We start from the raw sequence: 20403 nt of genomic DNA on the forward strand, positions 1-20403 counted from the left end.
ATTGGAATAAAATTTGGTAAAAATTACATGAAATATCAAACTGTGAAATGGGCATGAAAGTGAATGAAAATTGAATAACTTTTAGTACAAATTGAGATGAACTTTGGCAAAAATGACTGAAATGTAATTTTTTAAAATGATTCGTGAACGTGATTCATGGTTTATAATATCACGAATCATTCCCTAAAAAAATTATTCGAATCCCGAATCGAATTGCGTTATTAATTTTTGATCCTTTATTTTAAATCCCAAAATTTTTTGAATAACTGCAGGGATCCGAGATTTTAAAATTTAAAAAAAGAAAAAGAAGTCATTTTTAGTCATTTTTCAATGTTTGAAAAATATTTGTATGAAAAATGAATAAAAATCACTTTCCAATCTACAGATAAGTAAAATGGAGGGGGAGAGGACTCAAAAAAAATTATTCATTGAAATCATACGTGGGCTGATTAGTAAGTAAGTATTTTGGGAATCACTGAACGCAGTTCATTTAAGTTTCTTGGCCTCTTCTGATTTTCTGAAGGCTGAAGGTGGGTTTTGACGATTTTTTCAAAGTTTACTCAAGTGTGTAGCTTGAAAGATTGTGCATGAAACATTTTGAAACGTTTTAAAATTATTTCTGTGGTATTTCGAGCTAAACAGAAAATTCAGTTTGAATCATTTTTCTTGGTCATAAAAAATTGGGAAATTTTCCCCCAATTTTTCATCACAATAAAATCCATTTTTGGAGGAAAACTAACAAGAAAGATATCTCAACTTACTAAAAATTTCTGGACTGGACGGAGCTAGATCGAAAGAGCAACCAAAAATACCTCACTTTTTAGTCAACATTTCAGGTGCTGAAGTTCGGTTTTCAAACGTGGGGAGAATTTTTAAATGAAATTTTGACAAAAAAGACGAAAAAAATCAAAATTCTGTCTATTTCATCCAGAAAACTAAAATTTGGTGTCCACCTTGTTCATCCGAACAGATTTTAGAGAACTTTTTGGAAAACTGGAATTCCCTATAATGCTCTCAAGACTCTGTAATGTGTTAGAGTAGGAATGTTCGATTTTCAAAAATCTACTAGAGGCTTCAGAACTGCTCACAACAGCTCAAAATCGTTTTCAATGGTGGGGGGGGGGGTGAAAATAGATCAAATTATTTTAGCTGTCTGTAGTTCGATTAGATAAAATTTTGATTTTTTTTTCGTTTTTTTTGGGTCAACTTTGATTTTTAAAAATTCCCAATATAGTTGAATCGGTGAGTGCAGAAAGGGAACAAGTCCATTTTCGCACTTTTCAAGAATAACAAAAAACTGATTTATTTGAAAATCAAAAATTTTTGGTAAACATGCTTAAGGTCATTAAAAGAGGACCCCTAGACACAAATTCACGTGCGCCCGCGCTGTTGCTGCCTAAACAAATGGGACTTAGACCCTTTCTGCACCCAATCGACAAAATTTTTTTTTGAAATTGCTCGGGCACGAATGGGGCTTGATTCTACATCTAAGTACATCATTTAGACTGCTATCTCGTTTAAATTGACCAAAAACCCCTTGAGTTCTAAGACTTCTTGCCGAAGTTGTTAATTTTTTCATCATTTTTCAGTTCAGAGATTAACTTAAATTTCAAAAAATGGTCTTCTCAAAAATGTTAGTTATGTTTGAAGGAATTTAAAAAATTTTACAAAAAAGTCATAAATGCGGATCCGCCCTTTTTCTGCGCCCAAATACCACTTTCCCGGCAGTTTTGCGAAAATCTGACATCACCAGTCGATCCGCCGTACTTTGAAACCCCTATATCCGTGAAAAAAAAAATTTCCAAAAATGTGACTTGTTCCCTTTCTGCACTCACCGATTCAGTTTCAAAAATGAACTTCAACATGTGAAATGTTGGTATTGGGAGGGGGGTAGGGAGAGGGGTGCATGATATGTGGTTCAAGCTTCGTCCGGTCTAAAAATATTTCTGAGCGATTGGAGACTTTTTTCAAAGAAATTTTACGAAAGAAATTTAGTTGTTGTTTTACAGCTGCTTTGTTTTTGAAATATTTTGAGTCAAAATTAAAATTCTTAGATAAGTAACTGTGTGTACTATTGAACAATTTTTATCATCGGTGCCTTGCCCAAAAGCCACCCTACACTTTTGAAAATTATGCCCCTGTGGAGGAGATCCTTTTCCCCTCACTTTATTGCGAACATTTTTCAAGATTATTCTCATGATTTATATTTTGAATTTCTACTTATTTATTTCATGTCGTAAATTGCCTTTTGGCTCTCGAACGTTCAAAACTGAAAATTTACATACTGAGGATTGTGTTTTGTTCAATTTTTCAGGCGGAGTATTAACCAGCCCAAGTCCGACCCATTACGCATTTTCTAGATGGAGCACTAGTAGACTAAACAGTGGTACAAATTCGAGTAGCACATCGCCATGCGGATCGGCCAGGTCTTCCTTTAACTACAGACAACCATATCTCGGATGGAGATCGCAAGAAAAATTATCCAAACCGAGAACACCAGCTGAAAGACTGGCGGCTGGACTATTACCACAGTATCAGGTACCTCTCTACCCATCCTATACGAGTATTTATATCCTTTTTCTCTTTACATATTCACCCCATATATTGTGCACGATTCTACGAGTTTTAAAAGTCAAACCCACATTTTTTTGCCATTTTTTTTTCTAAGTGGTAAATGTAATACCTTCCTAAACATATAGTATAGAGTTCATATTAGTATAGCCATAGCCAGTACGTTGTTGCGAAGAAAATGATTAATGGTTTTATGTCTCGGCAGAATGGCAGTCAACAGTCATCCCCTAGTTTAACCGAAGTTCGCACATCTATCAAAGAAGTGACGTCAGCAATTGTTCATTACGTATCCGGTACTCGAGAAAGTTCAGATAGATTATCCCCTAGTCTCAGATTATATGCAGACAGTTCATCTAGGTTTGTAGACTCTTTTTTTTCATACTGGTTCGCGTTGTTGCTTTTTTTATTCTTCTTTATTTTTTTCGATAGTTTGAGATGAATATAGGGTGTTTGGAAAATACGCGACATCATATTTTTAATTTTCTCTCGAATTGAATTCTGTTCAAAATACTTACTTTTTCCTTTTCCACAGGTCAACATCTCCCAGAGGCAGCACAGGAAGGTTATGCTGGCTGGAAAGCTCGTTCGTCGGAAGTCGACCCTTAAGCGTACCAGAAACACCATCGTCGGCCACAGCGGACGAAAAAACTAAAACGATAAAATTCGAAAAAGAACCCACCGACGAATTATATTTAAATTATTCCGCTAATAATACTCAAAAATGTAACGAAAATCAGACATTTAATAACCAAATAAATGGTGAGTATTTATTAGCTTAGCCGAGTTAGAATTTGAACGACTTAGCCCTTTTTTTTTTTTCTTAGGTATCACTCACGGCTACGTTTTTACACTACTATGTTTATTATTTTTCAGTTTCTTCTTTTTTTTTGTCTTTTTAATTTTCATTTCGCGTTTTTCATTTGATTATGATTTCTTTTTTATTTGCTGGACAAATCATGTAGCGATAAAAACAAATCCGATTGCGATTTCACGTATATTACATCTACATTTTTACCTATCTACGTATATGTTGTAGTAGTTTCGATATAACTTATTTATACCTACCTTTACCTACCTAATGGTAATTTTTTTCCATCATTCGTGTTCGCAATATAAAAATGTGTGGAGATGAGGGGGTTTCTGGGGGTAGGATAAAAAAATCTGCTGCGTGTACCTTTAAAAAGGTTGGTTTGGTCGATACTATTTTTTTTGACGTGTGCGACACACGACACAGCGAATTTAGATGAAATTTAGTTTAATTTTGTTATTTGCATTTATCGGTCGCGTTCTAGACTACGGAGACGACTTTTTACTTTTGTAATATAAAATCGTCACGAGATGGCCATAATTTTTAAACTTCACCGAGTTTCTTTTTGCGTTGTATATTTTTATTCTATATTTATTTATTAGTTTAATCGATTAATCGTTATTAAAGTGACCGATTTCGTTGTGTGGTTGACCACGTTTGACAATATTACGAATTTTTTTTCATTATTTTCAATACGAACGATACGAACTTAAAAAAAAAAAAATTGGATGGTAGGGGTTTTCAAAGAATAATAATTGGAGTAATAATAATATTGTGAGTATTGATTCTTGTTGAATTTTTTTTTTTTTTGTTTATTTATTGATTTATTTAATTTTTTTTTTCTTCGGATTTTCATTGTTTTTTATATCTGTGATTTTTTACGTCACCTTTGTACCAAAAATTGACCAAGTAGCGAATTTTATCCGCGAGGTTGGAAAGTCACGAGAATTTTATCGAAATGGTTCGTTCGGGTTTTGAAAAAGTCTCGTCGAAATGCTTTTTTCGCGAGAAGAACGATATTTTCCATGGCGAAAGTCGAGGAAAAAATTTTAAAATTGAGTTATTTGGGAGATTTCTGCGTAATATTTCGATTCGAGTTTTTTTTGACGTGAACGAGTTTTAGTAAATTATTTTAATTTATTTTAATCGGCGCTTTAAACGTTGGTAACACTGCTTAATATTTAGTTACGAATTGCATTTTCACGTCGAATGAATCGTGGAATATTTTTATTAGAATATTTAATTTGATACCTACTTATTCGGATTTGTATTTCAAGTCCATTTTTAATGAACGACTGAATCGGGTACAGAATCGTTCGCGAACGACTTGACTTTGGTATTGCGAAAAATATCTCCCTGAAATACCCACTTATGAACTTGAAGATACGTAAACTTGATCGTTCGTAAACGATTTTGTGGTACTTTGAATCAAATGAACGAATCGTTCGCGAACGTTTTATACGTGTGATTTTTTTTCTTTTCCAAAATACCGATTTTTTTTGGTAGATGTCAACTTAGGTTTCTTTGATTCATTTTAGATCGTTGAAATTAAATATGGAAAGACTCGTTCGCGGACTTCGAACGATTCGTTCGCGAACGTTTTATCATGAGTGACTTTTTTCTTTTCTGAAATACCAATTTTTTTGGTAGATGCCAACCTATGTTTCTTTGATTCATTCTAGAACGATGAAATTAAATATGGAAGGACTCGTTCGCGAACTTCGAACGATTCAGTCGCGAACGTTTCATCTGACGATCTGAGTGATTTTTTTTTCTTTTCTGAAATACCAATTTTTTTGGTAGATTCCAACCTATGTTTCTTCGATTCATTCTAGAACGATGAAATTAAATATGGAAGGACTCGTTCGCGAACTTCGAACGATTCAGTCGCGAACGTTTCATCTGACGATCTGAGTGATTTTTTTTTCTTTTCTGAAATACCATTTTTTTTGGTAGATGCCAACCTATGTTTCTTCGATTCATTCTAGAACGATGAAATTAAATATGGAAGGACTCGTTCGCGAACGTTTCATCTGAGTGATTTTTTTTCTTTTATAAAATAACAATTTTTTGGTAGATTCCGACCTATGTTTCTTCGATTCATTTTAGAACGATGAAATTAAATATGGGAGAACTCGTTCGCGAACTTCGAACGATTCGTTCGCAAACGTTTCATCTGAATGATTTTTTTAATTTTTTTTCTTTTCTGAAATACTAATTTTTTTGGTAGATTCCAACCTATGTTTCTTCGATTCATTCTAGAACGATGAAATTAAATATGGAAAGACTCGTTCGCGAATGTCGAACGATTCAGTCGCGACCATTTTGAAATTTTTTCAGAAAGATTCAATTTATTTCTCAGTCATTATTTTGGAAAACGTTACTTTAAAAGAGCATTTTTTGATTGGAATGAACTTCGTTGAGGATCCTTGAAAAATGATTCATTTCGTTCACGAGTGAACGAATGAATCAGTTCACTTGGTGAATAAGTCGTGATTGGTTGATTAAAATGGAGACAGATTGTAAAAAAAAAACATTTAAGAACTATTTGAACGGATTGTTCGTAAAAGACTGAGAGAGAATTGGGCCTTTCTCCTTCTCCTCCTCTCCCCCCCCCCTCCAAAAAGAACTGAAATTATTTTTTCACCATCAACGCAACTGAACAGTTAGCGAATGATTCTGCTCGAAAATAAGTGAATGATTTCGTGCAGAGAGAACCTCATTTTGTTTTGCATTGCTTTATATCTGGAATTATTTTTTTCATTTTTGATCATCGAGTGAATCATTCGCGAACGTTTTTCTGAAAAAACGATAAAAAATGACTCGCGAACGAATGAATCTTTCTAGAACGAAACATATTAAATTCACTCATTGAATTCAACGTTTCTGTTGTATGTTGAAATGCTGAAATAATATTGATCATCAGTTCATCGTTCGCGAACGATTCATATCTGTAATGCGAATAATTTCATTTTTTGAGGATTTATGTTCAAAATGAATTGGACCTAGATGAAATTTCCATTTCATGAATTATCGCCTGAATCATTCGCGAACGGTTTTGTATTGAAACGATCAAATCGTTCGCGAACGAATACGTCATTTTGTATCAAAAATTAAGTAATTTGCTCGGTGAAACAAAATATTATTTTTGTGTAAAATACTCCTACCTTATTTTTTCAACTCACGATCAGTGAATCGTTCGCGAACGATTTTCTGTAAAAACGAGCAAATGATTCGCGAACGAATGAATCATTTTTTTAAAATAATGAATATCTCGTGGATATTTAATGCATTTAATTTTCTTATTGATTGGATAATTTTTTTGCTCATAATACTCTGATATCTTTTGTTCGTTCGCGAACGATTCATTTTTAAAATGCTGTTTACGGAATTATTTTCTGAGGAATAATGTTCAAAATGAATCTAATCTAGGTAAAAATTTTCATCGTGAACGATTTTTTGAAAAACGCTCAAATGACTCGCGAACGAATGAATCACTTTTGAACGAAATGCATGTAATTCGCTCATTCCGTTCAAGATGTTTTTTTTTTCGGTCATAATGATCGAATATCATTCATCGTTCGCGAACGATTCATCATAAAAATGTGATTTTTTTCACGAATTGCCAGCTGAATCATTCGCGAACTATTTTCGTCAAAAAATATGAAATTTTTGCAAACGACTGAATCATTTTGAAAAAAATGAATTCTATTATTTCCTCAATCGCTCCAAATACTCGAACACGAATCACTCAAAATATAATTTATTCCACGTTTCAAAGGATTAATTTGTTCGAAATGAAAATAAAACCTAAATGAAATTTCCAACTCGCAATCTTTCCAAAGTTGTAATTTAATCGCAGTGTTACCGATTTCGTTTTCAAAGCTGAATCAAAGTGCAAATACATAAACGATAAACTCGGATTAGTTTTCATCTTTCATCTCTCATCAATCGAGAAAACTTTTTTAATAAACGAATCGACTCTGTCAGAAATACTCCGGTTGAATTTTCCAACACTAATTTTTAATTTGCACGCTTCGAGCGTCATTTTTCATCCACTACGAACGAAATGTTGGCCAAGTATTTTAATTTCGAAAGATTTTCAACGAAGAGATCTTCTCAAAAGGACCATTTTTTTGAGGAATACCTACTCGTATTTTTCTCGTGACGATTCATCCGGTTGGAAAATCGCGTAAATTATTTTTACATAGTTTAATTTTACTTAATTGAAAATAAGAAAGCGTAATAGTTACTTTTTTTTAAAAGCTTCGCTCTTCGTGCACAAAATCTTCGACTATAACTTGGTGACATGGTCAAAGAAATGAAATGGACGCATTTGATGTTGAAAAAAAACTGGGTCTCCTCTTTTTAAGGTTACGAATGTGAGTTAAATATAAAGTTTCTGTTAGCTGAGCTACTATTCGGTGTAAAATTACAAAAAAAAAGGAATTTTTTTATTCGTTTCATCGCGAATAAGAGGATATTAATTTACACTATTACCACATTACGAAAGATACCGTTCCATTTTATACGTTTTATAAATTGAAATGGTTATCTCGCTTGGTAGGAATATATTTTTTTCTTTTTTAAAATCGCGTTGATGTTTCGCAGCGACCAATTTACAACTACGACAATAATTTTTATACGTTTTTAAAAAATGCGAATAAAATTTATTTACCTAATATTTTATAAAAGCTTTTTAGGCATCTATATATTGAATTGATCTACGGTGATTTTTTTTGTGTTGTGAATTTTATGGTATATAGAATGGTACTTAATTACGAGACAATCGAAATTTTAATTTAAAAACTCGATTCATCTGTTTACGTATATTCTCGGTTTAATATATAGTAAACACGGTGTTCAAAAAGAGTATTTTTTCATTATACCCACCGGTAATAATTCTGACGCCGCTGCCTCTATAAGATTTAAAATACGTAAAATCGGCCAATATTGTATAGTGTGTATTGTATTTTTTATATTTTTTAATTTTAAGAATCAAATTGTAAACATTATCGTTGTAGGATATCATTATTTATATAATAGATCTTTTTTGTTACGTAAATATATAATTTTTTTGCTTGTACACATTTTTTTTTCTTTTTACTTTTTTTTTCGGTTCTTTCAACATTCGCTACCGAGTATAGCTTTTGCGCATTATACACGTTTTTTTTTTTTTTTAGTTGCTTTGTATGGCTTGGTTGTGTATATTGTATACGTATAAATGTAGGAGTTGTGACCTTTGACCTCTTTGAGAACGTAGTATGTGATATGAAATTTATTAAGGAAAATTTGGCCCTTAAGCAGAGACGAAGCTGGAAATGTTTTCGTTTGAAATAGGTATACGCCTGGAAGGGTAGAGTCTCTTAGGAACACATTTCGCTGTAAATTTTCGACGTAGGTAGGTTTGTGTAGTTTTGTTTAGTTTTAGTGGAAAATTCAACGTGTTCGTGTAGGTGTTTTTTTCGATGGAATTTTCAATTCTGTGGGGGCTTATTTTTGTCGCGATGTTGGCTTAACTGGTATAATGTATTGTGAACCGGGGGTGGAAAATGTTGCAAGATGTTGAACAAATTTTTTGGTGTTATTAAAAAAAAAAAATGAGTTTTTAAAATGACGTTGATTAAGTTGCCTATGGCTGTGTTTAATGAAGGATTATTTTTCCTTCAGGAACTTGAGAATTGAGATTTCTGTTATTAAAAGAAAAAAAAATTAATATTTTTCTGAAAAAAAAGGTGAGGTATATTTTTTGCAAATAAAATGGTTAAAATTATTCGTATTCCCAAAATGATCAATTATTCTATTAAGTAATTTAGTTAGATGGAAACTATACGATCATTTATAATCACTTCTACATTTTTCTTGTCGTATCATCATCTCGAGATAGAAAGGTTTTCGAAACAAATATGATCCAAAAATGGATTCTACGGGTCCAAAAACCTACCTTTCAACATTTTACTCGATTCCATTGCCTTTAAATTTCCCAAAAATTATTAATTACGAAAAATAAAATCAATTAATTCGATTAAATCACTTTAGAAATACCATATCTCAAAATAGAAAGATTTTCGAAGCAAACGAAGCCCATAAATGAATTCTAGGGGTTCGATACGACACTTTACTCGACTCAATCCCTTCTGAACTACCTACTTAAAATAATTAATTTCGATTGTCGATGAATAAAATTCGATTTCGATCAATGAAATTGGCCCAGTCGAATTTTAAATCTAGAAATTTTATTCCTACACGTAAAGTATACCGCCCTCTCTCGATACATTTCCGAACTACTACCTCTGTTGAAAATATTTTGGTTTCAGTTACCTCCCAATATCTTATATTCTCCTAATACCACAAGCGAATTTCGTGCCATGGTTAGGCTGTTCTGGCTATTTTGACGTGTCAAATAGGTTGCATATTTCAGCTCTATCAAGGCGACCGTTTAAAAATTGGATTCAGAGATCTGCTAATATCTCCTAATCTCCTAATAACATAACCGATTTTAGTGCTCTTCCGTAGACTCTTTCGCTGAGTTTGGCTATGACTTGTCGAATGGGTTGCATATTTATCCAAAATAAGGAACAGGTAGATTTTTTAATTCAATCGATGATTATTTTTAAATTATTTTTTGAGATGAATGAGTACCTAATTAGGAGCGATTTTTTTTATTAAAATCTCGAGTAAAAAAATCCGAATTTGGTTGACGGGGGTTTTCGAAGGTGCTGAATTCGTTTTTGAGGTCGTTATCGTTACTCAAGCAGAATATTTGGGGAGGGAGAAAAATAATTTGAAAGTCCAAATGTCGTGTGAGGTATCAAAATGTATGTCTTTGAACCTCCTCGGCACGAATTTGATATCGTTTTGACTCTGAAATCAAAGGGTGCTTCAAAGGAGACGGGGAGGGGCAAAATTTGAAAATGAGTTCAAACGTCGTGTGAAGTATCAAAATACATGTTTTTGAACCTCCTCAGCACGAATTTGATATCATGTTGGGTCTGAAATCAAAAGGAGAGGGGAGGGGAAAAATTTGAAAATGAGTTCAGTTATAGTGTGAAGTATCAAAATACATATATGTTTTTGAACCTCTTGAGTACATTATTTTGGCTCAAAAATCAAACAGAGACTCCTGAGGGAAACGGGTCATGAATAATTATTATTTGGGGTATCAAAAAACATTTTATTTGAACCTCATAAACACAAATTTGGCATTATTTCGACTTTGAAAATAATCAAAAGGAGCTTCTGAGGGGCCAAGAACAAAATTTGAATTTGAATAAATGACATGTGGTGTGAGGTATCAAAATTGATGTTTTTGAACCTTCTCAACACGAATTTTATATCATTTTGGCTCTGAAATTGAAAGGGGGAGAGGGAGGGAAAAATTTTGAAAATGAGTTCAAATGTCGTGTGAGGTATCAAAATACCTACAGGTTTTTGAACCTCTTGAGTACAAATTTGATATTATTTTGGCTCAAAAATCAAACAGAGACTCCTGAGGGAGATGAGCCAACACTTAAAAATGAATAATAATTACTGTTGGGGGTATCGAAAAACATTTTATTTGAACATCATAAACACAAATTTGGCATTATTTCGACTCTGAAAATAATCAAAAGGAGCTTCTGAGGGGCCAAGAACAAAATTTGAGTTTGAATAAATGAAATGTGATGTGAGGTATCAAAATTGATGTTTTTGAACCTACTCAACACGAATTTGATACCATTTCGGCTCTGAAATCAAAAGGGGGAGAGGGAGGTGAAAATTTTGAAAATGAGTTCAAATATATCATTTTGGGTCTAAAATCAAGAGGGGGAGGGGAAAAATTTGAAAATCAAAATTCAGCATAATATGTTTTTGAACCTCTTGAGTACATTATTCTGGCTCAAAAATCAAACAGTGACTCCTGAGGGAGATGGGTCAACATTTGAAAATGAATAATTTTTATTTGGGGTATCAAAAAACATTTATTCGAACCTCATAAACACAAATTTGGCATTATTTCGACTCTCAAAATAATCAAAAGGAGCTTCTGAGGGGCCAAAAACAAAATTTGAATTTGAATAAAACGAAATGTGATGTGAGGTGTCAAAATACACGTTTAAGAACCTCCTGAACACGAATTTGATATTATTTCTGCTCTGGGCCTCTGAGGGAGTGGGGCAAAATTTGAAGATCAGTTCGATTATGTAGTGTGAGGTATCAAAATGTATGGTTTTGGAATTGCTCAGCACGAATTTTATAATATTTTGGCTCGAAAATCGATGGGAGCTTCTGAGGGGGAGGGGCAAGATTTGAAAAAGACGCTTGATTGTGATGTGGGGTATCAAAATACATGTTTTTGAACCTCACAAACACAAATTTGGTATTTTTTCGACACTGAAATCAAAAAGGGCTCTTGAGGGGCCAAAATAAAGATTTTAAAATTTGTATAAAACGACATGTGAGGTATCAAAATATATGTTTTTGAACCTCCTCAGCATAAATTTGATATTATTTCTCTTCTAAAATGGAAATGAGCTTCTGGAGGGGGTGGAACAAAATTTGAAAATGAGTTCGATTATATACGTAATTACGTATACGAGTAACGCGAAGTATCAAAAGTTTTTGAACTTCCTCTGCACGAATTTTATATTATTTTGGCTCTAAAATAAAAGGAGGATTCTGAGGGGGAGGGGGAAGATTTGAAAAGAAGCTTGATTACGATTTGGGACATCAAAATACATGTTTTTGAATCTCACGAACACAAATATGGTACTTTTTCGACTCCTAAATCAAAAAGGGTTTTTAACGGGCCAAGATAAAAATTTTAATTGGAATAAAACAACATAAATTGTGAGGTATTAAAATATATGTTTTTGAACCTCCTTAGCACAAATTATTGATAATATTTCGGCTCCAAAATCAACGAGGGGGAGGGTGGGTTCTGAAGAGGGGGGGGGGTAACATTTGAAAGAAAAGCCTAATCAAAATGTGGGAAATCAAAATATATGTTTCTGATCCTCGCAAACACAAATTCGACATTTTTTCGACTTTGAAATCAAGAAAGGCATCTGACGAGGGATAAAGATCAAAATTTGAATAGGTCAATGAATGAAACGACTTTAATTTTGGTATGCATCAAAATTATATTTTTGAACCTCTTCAGCACGAATGTGATATTATTTCGGCTCTCAAATCAAGGAGCTTCAGAGTTTCTGAAGAAGCTGGGAAACATTTAAAAATGGGATTAACTATAAGTAATGTGGGGGTCTCAAATTGGACATTTTGGAACCTCCCAAGCACAAATTTGAGTTTGTTTCAGCTCTACGAGATTCTAAAGGAGTTTCAGGTGAAAGGGAAACAAATTTGAATTTGAGTAAAAAAAATGTGGGGTATCAAAATGTCTATTTTTGAACCTCCCAAGCAAGAATGAGATAAATCATTTTGACTTTAAAATAATTAATGAGAGCTTCCGAGATGATGGAGCCATAATTTTAATTGAAACAAAACGATATGTGAGATATCAAAGTACATATATGTTTTTGACCATCTCGAGCTCGAATTTTATGTCATTTCAACGTTAAGTCCAAAAAGTGCGTCAAAACTGTCAAAAGGGAGGGATAAGATTTTAAGTGGGACTTTGGAGACGTTTTTTAAGGAATTAAAATATAAGAAATACTGTCACAAGAGTATTATCAAAAATATTTTGAAGTGGGTACACATAATTCAGTGCCATTTTCAATTTTTTTTGTTAATTCCAACTTTTGGATCTGTGGAATCCATTTCATCTCTGAGTTTGTTTCGAAAACCTTTCAACCCCCCCCCCACCCTTCTCTCCATATTACTCAGTTTCGTATTTTAACCCTGCGATGCATGTGATTATGATTGCATATTTAATTCGATTGATAATCTGTGACCTCGAATGAGAGTTTTATTGCTTGAATAATTTTTTGTGCAATTTGATGGGAAGAGTAAATTCAACATTTTTTCAAATTATTATCCAGTTCTTTTTTTCTTCTCATTTTTTTTTTTTTTTTTTTTTTTGGTAAATCTTGAAATTTTTTTAAACAAAAAATCCATCTCTGGAACTTTTAATGGAAAATTTTGAAATTGACTAATTTCTCACTTCTTGAAAATCACTTCGTTAAAATTTGATGTTATTTTTTTATGGAGAGCCCTTCGAGTGGCTGTAGCATTGAACAAAAATTGCAGAACATAGTCTTTTTAATCCTCTCTTTACGTAACCAATTTTCAAAATGAGACATCCACTTCCCTGAGGGGTACAAAGGCCTCCAATTTCGAGATCAAAGTAAAAAATTTGAAATAAAACTGTTAGATACATTACAATTGTTTGAAAGTGCTGGGTTCGAATTCGTATCAGGTAGAAAATCGATTGAACTTTGAAATTATGCATCGATACCTATAAAACTTACCTTTCTTTCTGTTCTTTCATCTTTGCATTTGCATGATTATACCTTGGTTCGATACTTACCTCTAATCTGACGACTGGTGATAAATTTTACCTACCTTTAGTAGTTTAGAGTCCTGTAAATCTTTATCACCATTGTATTTATTGATTTGGATGTAAATATAACCATTTTTATACTTAATAAGCATGTTAAAGTAAGTAATTTACCTAAACAATTTTATTTTCCTGTTGATGATATAATTTATAAGGCGAACGCCTACGCGCTAAAAATTCTCTTAAAGGTAAAACGAATCAGCTCTCATATCAGATGCATCTGTTTAATCGCATATCTCATTTTTTAATTTTTTTTATACCTACTTATTTGACATAGGAATATATAAGCTTGTTTTTTTTATTACGTACCATTCGACATTCCTTTAAGCTTTTCGCTTATATACCGTTGCCATCACGTATGTCGTCCATGTGACCTGTGTGCTTAATGTGATTGAAAGAGTCAATTTGTTGGAATCATATGGGAGAACGAATTACCGAACAGCGAGTCTTCCCAAAAAAAGAAAAAAAGAGCAGCTAATAAGTTCAGACGCATGCTTCGCTCTGCTTCAGCCTCAAAAGTTATAATATACGCAATTTGCGCTTTTACATAACAATTTTGTTTTTTAAATACTCGTACCTATCTACTTTATTAATTTTTATATTCGAATAAATCCGGGTTTTTTAAAAGGATATCTTTTTGGTGGGCCAACACCCTTCTTAGTACATTTCTAACCTATCACCTATTACGTTCGAGTACAATAACACTATAAGAAACCTAAGTAAGTTACTTACCATACTTAAGCTATAATAACGAAAATCTCGATAAAAAGGTGGGATTTTAAAAATGAGCGAAAAAAAGTACAATCTTGTTTTCTTTATAGGTCCTAAAGCAGGCGAGACAATAAAAACCTTTTATGACGAATATACACATAAAATAACCACTCCGTTAAAAGAGCCCATTAAACAAAACCCCGACATGGCAACTTTGGACGATATTTTGGATTCGTTATTGGGTCTGTCGACCACGTCACGCACCCCAAGTCCTGCGAAAACTTCATTGGAATCCGAAATCGTCGGTTCTCCCATTCGTTTCGCGGAGGACCTTCGTAGAAGCCGCGCTGATCATAATGACAACTCGAATAACAAATTGTAAGTCTCTGAATGGATTTTTTTTCAGTTTTTTTTTTTCATCTTCATGAATCACAGTTTTGTTTTCTTACTTAATACGTACCTAGGTTTTTTCCTGTTCTTTTTCGAAATTTTTTACTTACGATTATTTTGAAATCAGATGCATTTGATCGATATGCTGATTCTGTGTGGTTGGTTTGAGAATCGACTCGATTGATTTTTGGTGTACTTGGTGTACCTACCTGTTTATTGTGACTTATGAGAGAATTTATGCGCTGTGTTTACGTGTATTTTGTTTATGTTGGTGTATTTGGTTGACCTATGTTTACGAATTTTGAATATTATCTTTTTCTTATGAGAGAAAAATCCTCAGAGGTTTAAAATTTTCCTTCGAATAAAATTTGAAAAAAAAAAAATTAATGAAATAATGTCCTAGATACCTGTTGTTTAGTTGGTAAAAAAACTGCTCTTTAAAATCTTCAATCATGTCTAATAAAAATTAAGAAAGGTTAAAGTTTGTTAGAAATTCCACCCTTCGTCATCCTTTTCCACCTCCAATAAAAATTTACTTAAAAATCTCAAAATTTTCAAAATTTCGAAATCTTGAATCAACTTTTTTAATAGTCTTTTTCAGCAAAAAAATATTCAGAAAAATTGTAGTTTCATTGCATAAAAAATAGGTACTTAAAAACTGAAATTCTTTTTTTTTTTTTTTTTTTTAAAAAAACAAAGTAAGTAATGAAGTTCAACTTTCATTTTTTTTCAAGGTAGGTACCTACCTAAATATTTTGGACGTTTTCTATTTTTTAAATATTTTAAAATGTTTCCTGGAAATTTCAACTGGGTTGTACCTAATTCTATTTATTCTTAGTTCAGAGAAGCTGAAATTTTTTCTGATTCTAAGACCAGTAAGGACAATTTTTAAGACAATTATTTGGCATTAATTCACCTGGATTGATGGCTGAAGGAGTCATGAATTCAAGATTTGTAAAACATTAAAATTAATCAGAGTCAATATTTTTTATTTGGAGGGGGAAGGGAGGGGGGTTCATTATTCTTTACATTTAGGTAAATGTGAAATGAGAGCTATTTTTTCAATCTTTTGTTTTTTAAAAAAATGACAATTTTCATATGCGTAGAATCCCAGGGGGAAATGATTGCATCTGATCATATCTGAATAAATCTACTCACTTAATATGACCAAAACTCTGATCTGATCAGGTTCCTTTCAAGTTTTTCCTATTGAGTCTGAAAAGATCCAACTGAAAACTTCGATCTGTTCAAATCTGATTACACTGGGTCAGATCAAATTGGATCCAATGAAGGAATGCCCAAATTTGAACTGAATCTAATCGAAGATCATTGACGTATTTTGTTGGTCAATCCCAGGAAGAACAATATTGTGATATCATGCTAATGTGATTAGATCAGACCAAAACCGGCCATTCCCTGGATTCAAAAATTTATTGGACCAGGTCTAATCAGATCAGAGTTTTGATAGGATTGAATTTGTTTGGATCTGATCAGATCAAGTCTGATCACATTTGATCACCTCTGTTTAAATTAAATTGGACCCAGGGCATTCTGTTCCACAAAGACTAAAAATTATTGAAAAGAAAAAAAAGTCATCTCACAAATCAGATAACATCAGATCAGAACTTTCCTTGAATAAGCACAATTTGATCTGACCAGATCTATCTAATCAGATCAAAGCTTTTGATAGAATTGTATCTGATCGGATCTGCTGAAGCCAGTTTGATCAGATCTAATCAAATCCGAAAATTCCAGGAATCCAAATTAGGTAATTCATGATTGGACCAGATCTGATTGGATTTGTTCAGAACCGGTCAGATCCGAACTTTCTTTGAATCCAATTTGAGCAGACCACATTCAATCAGATCCAATCAGATCAGATCAGATCAGATCTAATCAGATCCGAAAATTCCAGGAATCCAAATCAATTCATAATTGGACCAGATCTAATTGAATTTGTTCAGAACAGATCAGATCCGAATTTTCTTTGAATCCAATTTGAGCAGACCACATTCAATCAGATTTGATCAGATTGGATCAATTCAGATCCGATCAGAATGGATCAATTCATATCCAATCAGAATGGATCAATTCAGATCCAATCAGAATGGATCAATTCAGATCCAATCAGAATGGATCAATTCAGATCCAATTAGATCAGATCAGATCAGATCAGATCAGATCTAATCAGATCCGAAAATTCCAGGAATCCAAATCAATTCATAATTGGACTAGATCTAATTGGATTTGTTCAGAACAGATCAGATCCGAACTATCTTTGAATCCAATTCGAGCAGACCACATTCAATCAGATTTGATCAGATTGGATCAATTCATATCCAATCAGATTTGATCAGATTGGATCAATTCATATCCAATCAGAATGGATCAATTCAGATCTAATCAGAATGGATCAATTCAGATCCAATCAGAATGGATCAATTCAGATCCAATCAGATCAGATCAGATCAGATCTAATCAGATCCAAAAATTCCAGGAATCCAAATCAATTCATAATTGGACCAGATCTAATTGGATTTGTTCAGAACAGATCAGATCCGAACTTTCTTTGAATGCAATTTGAGCAGACCACATTCAATCAGATTTGATCAGATTGGATCTATTCAGATCCGATCAGATCAGATCAGATTAGATCAGATCTAATCAGATCTGAAAATTCCCGGAATCCAAATTAATTCATGATTGGACCAGATCTAATTGGATTTGTTCAGATCTAATCAGATCTGAAAATTCCCGGAATCCAAATTAATTCATGATTGGACCAGATCTAATTGGATTTGTTCAGATCTAATCAGATCCGAAAATTCCAAGAATCCGAATTAATTCATAATTGGACCAGATCTAATTGGATTTGTTCAGAACGGATCAGATCCGATTTTTCTTTGAATCCAATTTGAGCGGACCACATTCAATCAGATTTGATCGGATTGGATCAATTCAGATCTGATCAGTACCGGGTATTAATTGGATAAAATTTGAGCAGACGACATGATCTAATCAGAATTTATCAGAGCAAAGCTGTGATCACATTAGAACTGTTCAGATTTGATCTAATCAGTAAGATCAGATCAAGATCCTGAGCTGAGTTGATTAGATCTGTTCAAATCAAAGCTGTGATCAGATTGGATCTGTTCAGATTTGAGCACACCTGAGCAAATCCGATTTTGTTAGATCTTAGATGTGATCACATGATTGAATCTGATCAGATTTGATCAGATAAAATATAAGATCACCTTATTCCATGGATAGATACAATTTGAGCTGACTTGATCAAATCAGATCTGATCAGACCAACGATGCGTTCAGATTGGATCTAATTAGATTTTATTATACCATTTTAATCAGATCCGATCAAATTGGAAGTAAGTAGACATTCTACATATGTATGCGAATTGAGCACAGCTGATCCGATCAGATTTTATTACATCAGAGTTGCGATCAGATTTGATCAGGCTCGTATTTCCCCCTCTCACTCGTGGGGAATGGAGACAATTTTTAAAAAAAGATCAAATCAGATCAGATTCGGATATTCCACATATCCAACCTGATCTGAACAGATACAATCAAATTCGAATCAGATCAAAGTTTCCTTGGATTTATTCAGTTCAGATCAGTTTAGATTACCTAGATGAGGTCAGATCCGAACTGACCAGCTTCAATCAGATCTGGTCCGATCAAAGCGATAATCTGATTGGATCTGTTCAAAATCTGAATATGTTAGAGATATACTTATTCCGATCAGAGTTTTAATGGCATTAAATTTGTTCAGATCTTGTCAGTGACCTATTGATTTTTGATTTCACTTTAATTTTACATGGGCACTTTTTTCGACTCCTGCCTTCCCACGTGGCCGAGTTTTCAATACCCAATTTCAGACTCTTCATAAAATATAAGATCACTCAGAGTTACTGTAAAACTGTTTGCAGGGCTTTGAAAAATGTAACAATGAGATTCAAAATGATTTTAAAATTTAAAATTTTAATTTTAAAAGTTCAGAGTTGAACTTTTTCGCGAAAACTCAATTTTTAAATTCATGCCAAGTGAGGGGACCACCATTTAAAAAATTTGGAAAGGGTTCGGCGAATTTTAAAACAAAGTAAATCGGAATCTCTTTTTTCTTAGACCTTGCTCAATTTTGGTCAAATTTTGAAAAAAAAATGAAAATCGTGTGATGCATTTTTTTGTGGTTTTTAATAGTATCTGATTTCGAATTTTGATTTATTTTTTTTTATACAATTCTTTGAGGTTAGAACCCTTGAAAAGCTCACAAATTTTAATGAAGTTTAGAAGACTAGCATCAGAAGGTTAAGTTGATTCTTCTAAAACTCAACAAACCATAGCTCTCTAGAGTTTTGACATTTTTTGAAATTCGGTTGCTTCTTGTGGATCTCAGAAGGCTTAGGTAAATACATTATTGAAGTAAGTCGACTGCAGGTGGATTTCAAGCCATTTTGGAGCCTCCAGTGACTAATTAAGTTGAACATAAACAGCATGGCCATGGCCTTTGAATTTTGAAATTTTTTTCCCAAAATTTGTCCAAAATTGTGAGAGAAGGTTTCGTACAATGTACAATATTAAAATTTGGGCAGTGCTATTATTGCCTTATAACACCAAAGTTCTAAGTAAAAATACCCACACTTACACTGTCTGCTTTCAAGGTTTTTCACATTTTTTTGAGCATCCTACCTATTTTTGAAAAACTCAACCTCAAGGAGGAGGAAGAAAAATGAAAAAAATCGAAAAAGTTGAAAAAGAGCATCGAGTCATAAATTTCAAAGGTTCTGATTCTGAAACTCGTTTGCCCCCCCCCCCAACACGTTTAGGCTGAGGTTCTAGAGCGAAGGAGGTTAGAACGCAATATTTTGAAAAACATGCCCTCTTGATCAAAACTGAGTCTGCAGAGAAGGTGGAACCCAAAATTTTGTAAAATGCAATGTGTGCAAAAATCATCAAAACTTTTGTGATTTTACTAAAATTTTCCCAAATTTAGTCCTCCAGTAAATTGTTAATTTGTTTCCAAATTAAAGAGACCTTCCGGGGAAACATGATTGGATCTAATCAGGTCTGAGCAAATCTACTTCGATCAAAACTCGGATCTCTGAGTATGGATGGCCTGATCTGATCAGATGTGATCTAGTATAATCAATCACGTCTGAATAAAAACTCTGATCTGATTACATCTGATCAAATCTAAAATTGAAACTAGAGAATGTCTGAATTTGATCAGGTCTCATTTAGTCAAATCAATAACATCTGACCCGATCCATTAATGTAAATCTAATCCAATCAGGATTTTGATCTAAGATTTGGTCAGATCTGATCAAGTCAAATTGGATCTATACATTTCTGATCAGGTCCGATCATTTTTCGCAGGGAGTTACTACATCAACATGAATCAAATATT

At 33.1% G+C, this 20403-nt stretch overlaps 1 protein-coding gene across 3 annotated transcripts in view; it reads left to right on the forward strand.

Annotated features, from left to right (window-relative positions):
• Nucleotides 1-20403, forward strand: part of LOC135846580 (uncharacterized) — a 241931-nt gene that overhangs the window by 214093 nt on the left and 7435 nt on the right. For all 3 annotated transcript variants that reach the window (XM_065365764.1, XM_065365765.1, XM_065365766.1), the window contains 3 exons: nt 2315-2538; nt 2777-2928; nt 3104-3330. In XM_065365764.1, the coding sequence (XP_065221836.1) occupies nt 2315-2538; nt 2777-2928; nt 3104-3330 (603 nt within the window). The remainder of the gene's footprint in view (nt 1-2314; nt 2539-2776; nt 2929-3103; nt 3331-20403) is intronic.

The sequence above is a fragment of the Planococcus citri genome, chromosome 5, assembly GCF_950023065.1.
Source record: "Planococcus citri chromosome 5, ihPlaCitr1.1, whole genome shotgun sequence".
Taxonomy (NCBI): Eukaryota; Metazoa; Arthropoda; class Insecta; order Hemiptera; family Pseudococcidae; genus Planococcus; species Planococcus citri.